Source organism: Molothrus ater, chromosome 1, assembly GCF_012460135.2.
Source record: "Molothrus ater isolate BHLD 08-10-18 breed brown headed cowbird chromosome 1, BPBGC_Mater_1.1, whole genome shotgun sequence".
Taxonomy (NCBI): Eukaryota; Metazoa; Chordata; class Aves; order Passeriformes; family Icteridae; genus Molothrus; species Molothrus ater.
The window spans coordinates 65,972,776-65,985,566 of NC_050478.2; the positions used below are offsets into that span (position 1 = coordinate 65,972,776).

At 41.2% G+C, this 12,791-nt stretch overlaps 2 protein-coding genes across 3 annotated transcripts in view; one reads left to right on the forward strand and one right to left on the reverse strand.

Annotated features, from left to right (window-relative positions):
* Positions 1-5,417, forward strand: part of MAK (male germ cell associated kinase) — a 29,840-nt gene extending 24,423 nt beyond the window's left edge. For both annotated transcript variants that reach the window (XM_036407011.1, XM_036407012.1), the window contains 2 exons: positions 1,003-1,131; positions 3,919-5,417. In XM_036407011.1, coding sequence (XP_036262904.1) covers positions 1,003-1,131; positions 3,919-4,073 — 284 coding nt within the window. In that variant the 3' untranslated portion in view covers positions 4,074-5,417. The remainder of the gene's footprint in view (positions 1-1,002; positions 1,132-3,918) is intronic.
* A 2,855-nt stretch (positions 5,418-8,272) lies between these two features.
* Positions 8,273-11,853, reverse strand: LOC118684305 (transmembrane protein 14C-like). The gene is made up of 4 exons (XM_036379111.2): positions 11,712-11,853; positions 11,244-11,345; positions 9,264-9,348; positions 8,273-9,035 (listed from the first exon to the last, which is right to left on the reverse strand). Exons 1-4 carry the CDS (start codon positions 11,785-11,787, stop codon positions 8,978-8,980), a joined length of 321 nt encoding a protein of 106 aa, XP_036235004.1. The 5' UTR covers positions 11,788-11,853; the 3' UTR covers positions 8,273-8,977.
* Between the last annotated feature and the right edge of the window lie 938 nt (positions 11,854-12,791).

Consider the following 12,791-nt stretch of genomic DNA (forward strand, 5'->3'; position numbering starts at 1 on the left):
TTGTGTGAAGAAGAATATTATGGGATTGCCCAAGGCCAAAGATTTAGGAGATAGAAAAACTGGCAAAGCAGAAGCTGTGTTTTACTGTAACTACCACTGAAGCTGTGATGAATATGCTCACACATGATAAAGGTCAAAATAAACTTAATACTACTGAACGCAGAACCTTACCACTAGAGAAAAGCATTTCTCTCTGGGCATTTTGCCTGCACAGTCTTAACATTGTCCCAAGTGATGACAGACATGGAGATGGTAAGGGATTTTCTTGGAGCAGGGAGTAAGTATTGTAACAGACCGCTCTTCCAGTGGACACTAATTTCAGAACTAATTTTGTGTGTACATGCACAATGCTTCCTAGCTTCCAAATGAGGATGGTTATGTCAGCCTTCCCAGGGTAGAGCTGGTTTAAAGAAAGATATGGACCAAAACTAGGCACAAACAGAATTATAACCAGGGTTAAAGAGAGAGGATAATTAGGTCTGACTTTTATAGCAGGCCTTTAACTGTGGGAACTGTCAAAGTCAACTTCAAGTGGCGCACCACTTTCCACAAGGGATGTTGGATTCCATTATTTTTGATAGATTTAGGCCAAACATGTTGAGCACAAGACTAATACTGAGCACTAGCTAAATCAGCTTCTGGTAAAGCAAGTAGAGTAAACAAAAGGTAAAATCCTACATTTCTCTGCAACTCAGTGTAAACCTTTCTATGTGGTCTTAGGTTTAGTGGAAGTACTAAGGAAATGTTCATCCTGCTGTTTGTCTTTATTCCTGCTGAATTTCTGTCTGCTAGTGCTGAAAACGGGTCCAACTAATATACAAAGCAAGACTGAATTCAATGAAAGAAAGTTTGTTTTTCAAGAGATGAGCACTAGGGAGTTTTTAAAGAACACTCATACTGGGCACTCTTGTAGTACTGCAAATATAATTTGAAGCGAGTATAAAAACTAGGCAGAGTTTTCTGAATGCAGCTGAAAATTCTAAAATTCTACAATGTCAACAGGAAATCCTGGCATTGTAAGTAGTGGTGCTTACAACCCATTGGGACTACACACCTCTTCCTTCCATAAAAAAGAAGTTGGATCAGCTGGGCAACGGATACAGCTAGCACCTCTTGGTGCATCTGTATCAGGTAAGAAATATTCTTTTACTACTCATATCCAAGACAAAGAGAAATGTTCATTTTCCATGCTTCCTAAGGGATTTATTAGCCCTTGGTTTTCCTCAAGTTTTATAAATAAAATTGTAGGGCATAAATTCTTAATACAAGTGAACAGCATGTAGGTGCCTAGAGCCTGTCCTGATAGTTAAACTGCTGCTACTAATATTTGTTACATAAAAGAGAAAATAATTACAAAAGGTGCAAAAATATTTATACCATTTGTTAAACTACTGTTCATTAGTGTTGATGGGCTAAGCAGAATTTTAAAAACATGTAACTCCACAACTCTATAGTAAAGGGTCATGTTTTTAACATTCATTTGTTAAAAACAATGTGAAATCTCTTCTGAATGTAACTGTTACCTTAGATCCTCTGCAGCGTTGGTGACATTCTGGGCACCTTCTTCATTGTCATGTTTCTGATGCAGAGAAGATGAACAGCAGTGCTCAGGATGTAGGAGAAAGTTTGTGAGTGAAGATTAGAGCTGTTGTCCACACCCAGCAGCCCACTTCTCTGGTTACTTCAGAGGAAATAGCAAGGCCCTAAACCAATGGTGAATTGTTTAACCAAAGGGTCCATGGCAGATCAATCTCACACAGTTCTGCTTAATAATGTTGTCTTTTTGCTGACATGCTCCTTTGAGTTACCTCTTCTCCTTAAGAACTTGCAAGTGGCTTCAGAGAACTGGAGCAGGAGGGAAGGAAGGAGATGGTACACACACACACACACATACATACATATATATATATATATAGATAAATATAAAATATGCTTAGATGTATGCATATTCCGCGTCTGACTTGATCAGAAACCCACCAAGAAAGGCTGGAGCTGCACTTCATTATCTTTATTGATCACTGCTGAAACAAAACTGCAAGAGTTGATTTGTCATAATGCATGGATCAGGAGGTTCACAGGAGGACAAAATCTACAATTCTCTCTAGACTGCTGTGAATAGTGAAAAAAAAATCACATGTGGTGTTCCACAGGAAATAAAATTTATTGTTATCTGTAATTAGAAATGGAATATGTGTAGTACAAGTCAGAAAAGCTGGCAGATGGAGGTCAATTAAGATACTCTTCCATGTCCTGGAGAAGAACAAGAATCCTATCACTTTAACCACTCATATTTAGCTTAAAGTGTTCAGGGTTGTATGGGAAGAGAGATAAGGACAAAGCAAATGGCAGGTTTAATCTCCTAGATGTCAGTATTTGAACATTAACATTTTTGGTGACTCTGCTTTATATTATCCAAAATGTAATAAGTTGTGCTCTCAATTGTTTTTTGCTCTTTTAATTTTTCTGGGTTTTTTTATGCCATAATTTAAATAATTTAATGTAGTATACAAGATCCATTATCCATTTTTCTGAGGAAAATACCAGGAAAAGTGACCTTTGCCAAGATAGTGTAGACTGAAATCATTCTTGCTAATGAAAGATAGGGAATGGCAGCCTATAATAAAAAGAAACAGTTTTCAGAGGTGGAGACCTGACCCCAGATTTCAGCTCCTTGATGTTTCCCCTTTTTAAATGTCTCAATCCTTACCTGTTCCTTAACATGTAAGGAAAACACTGCCGAAAAACACTACCAAAACCAGGTGGTTTTCTCTAAGAAACAGAATGATACCTAGGCACCAAAAAACTCATCCATTTAAATGTTAAATTTTGTTTTAAAGAGTATCACTACATAATAAGATGAAATAGGAATATTATTATTAAAATAATAAGATTATTAAAATATTATTAAAATAATAAGATTAAAAGTAGGAATGGAAGGAGCAGGAACTACCTTAGGAATGCCTAGGAAACAACAAGGGTAAGTATAGCAGGAGTCTGGATAAAAGGAGTCCCGGCTGGGTGATTTTAAAGACTTAGGAAAATGGTTGAATTGGTCATGAACATGAAGAAATGTCAGCCCCTGCAGCAGAGCAATTACTTTAATCACATGAAACTCGAGGAAGTAGCCACTACCTGAAATGTCAAAAGGGGAAATGTGAATAGGAAGGCCAGGAATACAGCACTGTGCTACTGCTAGTGTCTGAGGTCAGGTGGGTGCAATTATTTAGAGAGAAAAAAGGCTTTCACACTTGGAATAAATCCTATGAAACCAATGGAGAATGGAAATGGGGCAAAGGAAGACTTGCCACCAAGTACACCAGGAGTTCTGAGCTAAGCAAGAGGGGAATAAAAGGCATAAAATCTCAAAAGGAGCAAGAGGGTCTCTGAGAGGTGTTCTTCAGGCTAAGTTTCAATCTTAATCAGTTTATCAATATTATAATTGCATGCTTTTTTAAATACTTGAGATAGAAGAAAGAACACTTTCATCTTGTAGCAGTTTTGTAATAGGAGATACAGAGTTGCAGGCATTTGCATCAGTTTTTCCACAGAATTTCATTCTCAGTGCTTTCTTGGGGGATTGCTGCAAAACCACTATTCAGTAGGTAAGAATAATACACACAAACACACAAACTATTGGAATTATTCTATATAATTCTTTTCTGAAAACAAGCATAGCATGGTCTTGGGCATATGGTGTGATTTTTGGGGTAGTCCTGTGTGGGGCCAGGAGCTGGACTCTATAATCCTAGTGAGTCCCTTCCACCTCAGGATGTTTTGTGACATATAGGAGACCAAAGCATCCTGCTACATTAGCATCCTTGAGGACCATAAGTCCTCTGTAAGCTCTCATTCTTTTCTCTGTAGAGGAGTGAAATATCTTTTTAGTAATAATTAATTCTGAGTTCTTATTCCTTTCAGATTACTCCTGGAAAAACAAAGCTGCTCGTCCTCCATTACCAGGTCCTACTTTCAATGCAGCAGGAAAAAACATGAGTATCTTCACTCGCCCCCCAACAATTCAGCGAGTGCATGGGAGAACAGACTGGGTGGCCAAATATGGAGGAAACAGATAGAAAATACCATCCTGTGTGGCTATTACATGATCTGTGAGAACCTGAAAAGCCTATTTGCTCCAGCTTTTTCTAAGACTATGCAACAGGAAAGAAGAAAAAAAGACTGTGTGTTCTATTATTTGTATAGCACATATAACACCATGTAAAATACTGGCTGTAAAGTAGGATGCAATGAAGTATTGTGCAACACGTATTGCCAAAACTGAGACGTAGATTTCACCCCATGTTTTCTACAGATAGATCTCCTGTTCTCGTAGTCTTTGCAACAGCTTGGGTTAGGGTTGTTCATCCAGTGCAACATCTGCTGCTGGGATGTGCTTGAAGCACACAGGCAGCACAAAGAAGGGCTGAAGCAGAGCAGCACCAGGCTTCCAGGTGTTAGGCTGGTTCCTTAGCAGGAAGACAAGAGTGAAAGCACAGATCGGGCTTTGTGAAGAGCATCAGTATCCTGCAAGGATTTCAGAACTCACTTGTAACTAAGAGTTACTCAGGGTCTGTAAGATACAAATATTCATGTAGCAATGAGAACTGAAACCCTTGTAATGGGACATAGGCAATCCACTGATAGATATTACACAAGGAAGGTCTAGGAATCTGGCTGATAGAGGGCTGTTGAATGATACAGCAACATTGGAAAATAGCTAAACAATTACTGAATACTACTTACTGTGAGGTAAAGCCCAACAATCAGATTCTGCTGTTTTAATTCACTTGTAGCCATTTTTGGTCAAAGATCTGTAGAGATTTATCTCTGTCCTGTCAAGAGCGTGTCACAGTGACCTTTAAAGAGCCTGAATCACTGCAGTCTGTCAGTCATTTTAAGGGTGAATTCGCCAAAAATGCCTAAATTATCATTAAACTCATATTTCTACATGTCTTTATTGGGTGATCAGACTAAACTACAGAGTTTGAATAGGCTGCATGAGGAAGACTATTGGTGTGTTCTTCAAAGACATTGCTTTCAGTCTTAGATCTTAAAGGCCAATCTAGGTACCTGAAAACACTCACAAAACTTTAATAATTCAGTCTGTCAGTGTTTATATGCTCATTCAGTACTTTCCCCAGCTTTTATGCTAACTTTTATAATAATATTGCCCAAAGGATTTTGCAATGTATAGTGAATTTTTTATTAGGATGTTGAGCTGGGCTACTTCTGTTAACAAGTGCATTTAGAATAAATGCTTTAGACTTTATAGTAACATTAAACTTGCCCTTTTAAAGTAAAAACTGAGTATGCTCTTTAAAGATGTAATGTTGTTAATGATGACTTCAAGCATTTAAAAAAAATAATTTATTTGTATGGCTTTTATAAATGAATATTAAAATCTAAACTCCTTTTGTTGACCCCAGTGTGTCATAATATATGGGTTACATTAACTTCCTGGAAAGCAATTTAATCTAAAACAGTTGTACCAAAAAGTCAAATATTTTCTTAGGAAAATTGCACCTAAAGAAAATGCCCCTTTTTTTTAATTCTGTCAGAGCTATGCGAGGATAGGGCTGGCTGGTTAGTAATGCACTAGCGAGTTTAATTCAATTGCCACTGGTCTAGGATTAAGTATTTGATATTCCCTTAGTACTAAGAGATGTCCCTATGCTACCTAAATGCATCTTAATGTAACTGTAGAACATATCTCTAACTTGCTATGGCAATGAAGAACGCCCTCAGACAGTTTGCAACAGCCATAAAAGCTGTGATTTTATAATTATAAAACAAAATTAATCACTCTTCTCTTGTACAAGACAGTTGAAATCACAGCCTGGTCAAGGAATTAAGTAATAGTGTGCCGATAGCTCACGTGTCTGAGTCAGTCACCTTAGAGCAGAAAAATAAACAGCTACTGTTTATGGCACTAAATATGGTTAGAAGAAACATGCCGTCCTTGGCACATGCTAATGAACCTTGAAAGGGCTTTGACATAACCAGATCAGTCTTTACTTGTCCACAAGCAAAGCATGACAAGTGTTGAATAATTCTTGTTGCAAGCAGCAAGAAGAGGCTAACAGGCTTTGTACAATCATTTAACTCTGATCCATTGGTACACATTGGACTGCTAGTGCAGAAATGCTTAAAAATTATTATATGCTAATAAAATTTCAAAGGGGTAAAAAGTGTGTAAGGCTAAAATTTTTCTCTTGACCCTTTGCCTGTATTACTGCTGTTTATCCTGAGCATGAGCATTCTACCACAAGTTCTAAAGGACTTCTACCAGCAGTTCTCAATTCAACCTATTGCTTTCCAAAGCTCAGGAAACAGCAGCAAGGGTTCACACTTTCATCTAAAGTATAAAAGCTTACCAACACACATACCTGTCCAGTTTTCTGCTTTCTATTGTCTTTATTCTGTTACAGACAACTGCAATTCAAATTCACAAGTTACCTGGCTTGAGACCAGCGTTATACAATTACAAAACTGCTGGATCATGGCTCTTCTCAGTTTATTGCAGGAGATGCATTTATGTTTGCATCCTACTCCTACAGAAGAAAACTGCTTCAACAGTAATATGAAGAGGCAAAAAACCTCCCCATAAAGCAGTTTAAGGAGAAGTATCTTAAATGCTAATGTCTGGCTTACTAACTTTTTCAAATTAGAACAAAGATGTGGGGACACCTGCCTACCAGTGCTGGGTCCTGGGCTGGAATTAGGCACTTAAAAGGGTCATATGTTAACAAACCATCTGCTGTCCTGCACACTCCTTATTTCTATGCAGGGAGGTAGGAGAAGAATGTAAATACAGGTGAACACCTGAAGCTGAACTCTTCAGGGTCATGAATAAGGGCTCTAAGAAGATTCTCTGAGCACAGTTCCCCATCCAGATCTGTCTGTGCTCAAGCCAGTTCTGACCCAAGCCATCTGGCCTGGGACCAGGCTGCTGAGACACTTGCTAGAGCTGCACCCATTCCTGACAGAATCTGGAGATTCTGCAGATCTGGAACCCAGTCTGACTGAGCTGACTCCTGGCTTGATCCCTGCCTCGTCCCTGTGACTTGCCTGGCAAGCCACCTCCCTGCTGGCAGAGCCTAGCTGTGGCCACTGGCCCAGCTCTGCGCCTCCTGCTCACACAGCACAAGGTCACTGCCGTGCCTGTTCTGCTGCAACAAGGGAGGAGGGAAGGAAAACCACTGGATGTGACCCTCCTGCCAAGGTATTACCCTGATACTCAAAGAATTCTGATCAACTCCAGAGTCTCACCAATCTAATGCACCAGCCCTCTTGCTTCCATCTCTCTCAGTACCAGGCACCAAAGAAAAAAGGTTGAAGAAATCGAAGCTCAGGATCTGTGCAAAAAGGGACATAAGTTAAATGTGACCAGAAAAGGGATACATTACCAACCATGTCTATCTTCCAGAATTTTTCTCTATGGGAGGTTTATATTTAGAATGATTTCAGGCATTAAGGGAATCAACTGAGGATAAAGACTGATGAAATAAGCCCTTTGGTCTTTAAATAAACTTTCATACAGTATTTTCTAAATCTAAAATAGATTATCCCCTCAGAAAACAAAACAAAAAGACCCAACAAAACCAAAAAGCAACCAAATAAAAAAACCCAAACCAAACAACCAAAAACCAAAACTCAAACTAAAAAATGTCAATATAATACTTGTCTGACTATGTAGCTGTCGCAGACATCTTAGGATTTTTTCTTCCTGAGAAGCTGAGAGGCTCCAGGAACAAAATGTAAACAATGGTTATCTGCTGCTGTAGAATGCAACAGGTGGATCCGTGATTGGTCTCATGTGGATGTTTGGATTTAGTGACCAGTCACAGCAGAGCTGGCTCTCTCTCTGTCCCAGCCAGCTGCCTTTGTTAGCACTCTTTTCTATTCTATTCTTAGCTTAGCTAGCCTTCTGAGATGAAACTTTTCCTTCTATTCTTCTTACTATAGTTATAATGTAATATATTTATCATAAAATAATAAATCAAGCCTTCTGAAACATGGAGTCAACATTCTCATCTCTTCCCTCATCCAAAAATCCCTGTGAACACTGTCACATTTAGTCTGTATGCTTTTGTGCTCTCCACCTCCCTCCCAGTTCAGATTTTTATACTTACAAGTTACTAGATTCAGGGATACAATAGATTACTTATACAATTCATGCTTGCAAATATATCCTGACACCCTGCAGAAAAGGCACCAAACTGTATCAATCCAGGTGAACAATTGGAGACAAAATAAGCTGTGTAGAACACAAAAGTTTGCAATAATAATTTCTTAGTTTATTTAAAATAAGTTTTTAATAAAGCTGTGCCTACAATTCAGCATTACCTAATAAAGCATATTTTTGATTTATGAGTAGTAATCTGTAAAAGTGAAATGAATGACATACAGCTGAACTTACAAGTGATTTAAAGGCATGGGTATGCATTTATTGCATTAAATGATTGTGTTTTGTGGGACCAAGTTCTAACACGCAGTGCTGGGAGAACAAACTCCCTGACTGACAAACACTGTGAACAGATAAACTGACATGAAAAGGGAGATGGAACATCATAAACACGTTTATTGTATTAATTACTAGTGACAAATCAGAAACTCCTCTCCCCTGCTTCTAGAGGTACACATGATTTTAGAAGGACAAGTCAGATGTGCATTTAAGCCTCAGTCCTGCAACTATCTGAATGCAAGGGCCAGGAGGTCTTTGCTGACACTAAGTTGCAGGACCAGAAGCTAAACTAATGCTACACTCATATTTTCTTGCTTGCTTTCAGTGCAGAAAATGTTAAGACAAATACCATGACAAGGGTTCTCCATGTCGGTCCTTTAAAAACACAACCCACGTGCATTAGGATGTGAAAAATACAATGCACAGGTAGCAGTGCCTTTTCCACTTATGTGCAGCACATTTAGGCAGTTGCATTTTGGGTTTCTCAGTCGTGTCTTCAAGTCACTTGATGCAGATTTATGGCTTAATAGGTTTTTCCATCATCTGCAATCCAAGCCGTCCAACCATCAGTAAACTGTGGAACAGAATAGTTGTTATAAAAAGAGGGAGGTGGAGGCAAAAATCCCATAAGGAACAAGGAGGAAGAAAACATTGACATTATTTCATTTAGCTGAACACCACCACAAGATTTCATTTTTCACAGAACTTACCATGTTACATTTTTAAAACAATATAATCCACAAATAAGCTAAATAAAATGCTTATTCAATAACACAGACAAGAACAAAGGACAGGTGGTTACCTGGCACCAGCAATTATCCCGGGCATTGCCTTTTTGGAGTTGTAAAATCTCATTCCCATAACAGTAGACAAGGTGCCAGATGCCACTGTTGAAAAGAAGCCCAGTCAGAACCATTTGACACAGAAATGCCAGGGCAGCATTGCCACACTCAGACACTGAGCAGCACCAACCAAACAGACCACACATACAGACAGGAATGCCTCCCTTTGGGAGTAAACTATTTGATTCTCTTCAGCATCAAAGCTGTCATTACAAGCTTCTCAGCAGCTTTGGTAAGCACACTCCGCTGCTCAGCAGAAGCGAGGAGATCTCACCAGGGCTGAGATCACGGTCTGATCACCCACAAACTCTAATCCTCTGAATAGGTCACTAGCTGTCCCTCAACCCTTACTTCCAAAGTAATGATTATTCCCTCAAACACAAGCAGGCTTAAAACTGCCAGAAAGCTGGGATGGTGACAGTATTCACTGTGTGGGAGGTAAATATTATTTACACTTCCCATTTCTCTGTGACATTCTGAACTGGAAAGTGGCAGTAAATACTACAACTGGAAAGAAAACAACCCCACTTGAAAATATGATTAGAAAACAGAAAGCAATACAAAGGATCAAACTGAAAGAGCAATTAACATCTTAGACATTACTGCAAATTATTTTATCTCTAAATGTAGAAAAGGAATCCCATCAACATTCACATGAAATTTACAGGGCCATTGTTTCTTTGAAGAAGAAAGGCAGGTGAAAGTGCAATATACCTTTTTCCAAAGTCTCAAGACAGGGTAAAAGGTATTCTAGAGATATTCTGTCAAGGTTCTATTTCTGCATTTCTCCCTCTGATGTTCTGGGACCAACTTACAGCTCTGCAGGAGCCACAGCTGCACATTACAAGGAGGGATGGAGGCAGAGCTGTACTGCACTGTGACACAGCATTGCTTTCAAGAGGTCCATTTGAAAACACTCCATGCACTACATCAGGATATACAAAAGCTGCTCATCCCTCCTCCATGACACTGCCTAAAAATCTGTGCCAGAGATGCCCAGCCACTCCCATAGTATGCCAGAGTGGAAGGACAGTTCACAAATGGAAATTTTGCTTTACACTGAGCTGCATTTTACGTTTCATTCCTTACTGATGAGATTGATTCTCTACAGTGGCTTCCCAGAGCCTTTCAGCACATTAGTCCTATTGGTTTAAAATAGTCTTACATCACTGTAAAGCTAAAATATCATAGCACTGGTAACACTATGGAGTAGTTACAGAACTAGCAGGATCCTCAAGAACTCATCTAGGATACTCTAGTGCCTAAAGGCACAATCAGTTCCTAATAGTGGTTTAACCTCAGATATTACACTCCTGCAGCAAAGGAACTCCCTGAGGTCCACCTGAGTGCTTCATAATACTTTTCACAGTGATTTCATTCTTCTCCTTCCCCTGCAGAAGATTTAACTACAAGCTTAACACGCACAACTTCTTGTAAGCTCTACTGAAAGCAAGCAGAACAGATCACTGCCTCTTTTCTTCAACATACTCTTTCTTTCAGAGTGTGTGATGCATTAGAACATGTACTGCTCCTCTGAGATGCTTGTGCAAACCACGGTTCCCTAAGGCCACATACCACCTGTCACACTGCTGTCACTATTGCAAAAATAGTGCTTATTCCACCACCACAAGCTAAAAACGCTGCTTCACAACCAAAAATTTTCCATGTATGTTTCCTGCATCGAATGTGTTGGTGCAACACATTACCTAATCTGGGAAAGAAGACAGGTGTTTCTCCCCAACTCTGGATTCACACAGGAGAAACAAAAATTGTGCTCTTACACAAGTACCTCCTGGCTGTGGGCAGGGGGTCCCGCCACCACTTACAACATTTGTATAGGTACAACGGCACAGGGCAGCTGAAACATGCTAGCAAAAACAAAGGTTACTGTTCCCACCGCTACCAGCAACACTCAGTATTCGGCAGCCCAGCAAACTTACCGAGGGAAAGCCACACATTCTTTGGATCTTTGGACTGCTGGTACGCGCCTAGTCCCGCTAAGCCGCCGAACAGCAGACCGGCAGCTAGAGACGGGACGCTGCCTTGAATAAAAAATAAAGCAGTCAGCGGAAGAACAGAGAGGCTGACACACAGAGTCAGCCTGCACGCCAAACGAAAACACTTTGCGACTTTGCCGTTCTAGTAAATCCACAAAATCAATCTAACTACTACAGCATTACGGCTTAGGTTGAGGGGTTTGGGGAGTTTTTTTAACACACTTCGCAGACCTCCGCGAGCACCGTTTCGTTGCACTTGTTTGGTGGCAGCAAGGACTGAGCGGCACTGGCGGTGTCACCGCCGGCAGCGGCCCCGCAGCGGGGCCGGGCGGGGCGGAGCGGAAGGGAGCGGAGCGGGGGCTGCCTGCGGGCACGGCCGGGACAGGGACAGCCAGGGCCACCAGCACCCACCTGCCTTGACGTAGCCCACGACACCGCCCGCCGCCACCAGCGCCGCGTAGCCGAAGCCCAGCCAGTCGTACTCCATCTGCGGGCAGCCGCGGAGACAGACCGCGCACAGCAGCGCAGCGCAGCCCCGACCTTGGGCCGCCCTCACGCCGCCCCGCCCCGGGGCCGCCTCACCGAGGTCCCGCCCCGCCCCGGGGCCGCCTCACGGAGGTCCCGCCCCGCCCCGGGGCCGCCTCACGGAGGCCCCACCCGCCGCCCATTACGGCGCCCGGGGAGGGCCCGCACCGGCGGCAGCGTAGTGGCGGTGCTGCCTCGGCTCCGGGAGGATTTGCTTGATTGATTGCCCATCAGTAACGCAGTTTTTCAGCTTTTCCAAGTCAGAAATGAAGCAGCAAACACCCACCTCCCCTTTTCTTCCCAGGCTCAGCATCACCCCGCACTGCCAGGGGGTGGGAGTGGAAGTTGCGGTCGGTCCGTAGCGCCTCTCCTGCGATGCTGCTCCCTCCTCGCAGTCTTGCCGTGCCCAAGCGTGGGGTCTGTGAAAAATGGGTATTTTATGTTTGGCTTTCCGCAAACATTAAAATGAGTATTATATGTGTTATGTTAGAAAGATATACTGAATTAATTTTTTTAATAGTGTGTTAAATATAGTTTTAGGTTATAACATAATGTTAAAATAGAAACTGTGCTATGTAACCTTTTAAAGAAAGGACTCGCAGCGAGATAGCAGCCACAGGACACCTAAATCTTTCAGAGAAAGAGAATTTATTGCTCTCTTATCAGAAGAAATGAACTTCTTCCCGCCTTGCTCAGCCATGAAGATGCCGTCAGGATTAAAAGGAAGAAGTTGATGCTGACCAGACAGAAGCCTTTGTTTGAATGGAATTTATGCATCATGTATGAGATGTATGAATATGCAACCAGCTATTAAGTGTTGATCCTCTGTTAACGTGGGTCCTTTTTCGGGCTTGTTTTGCCCAAAAAAAGGTACCTCCGTAACTCTTTGTTTCTATTGTCTCATATTGTCCTAATCCAAATTGTCCAAATTATTATTACTCTAATTATATTGCTATTTTTATAACC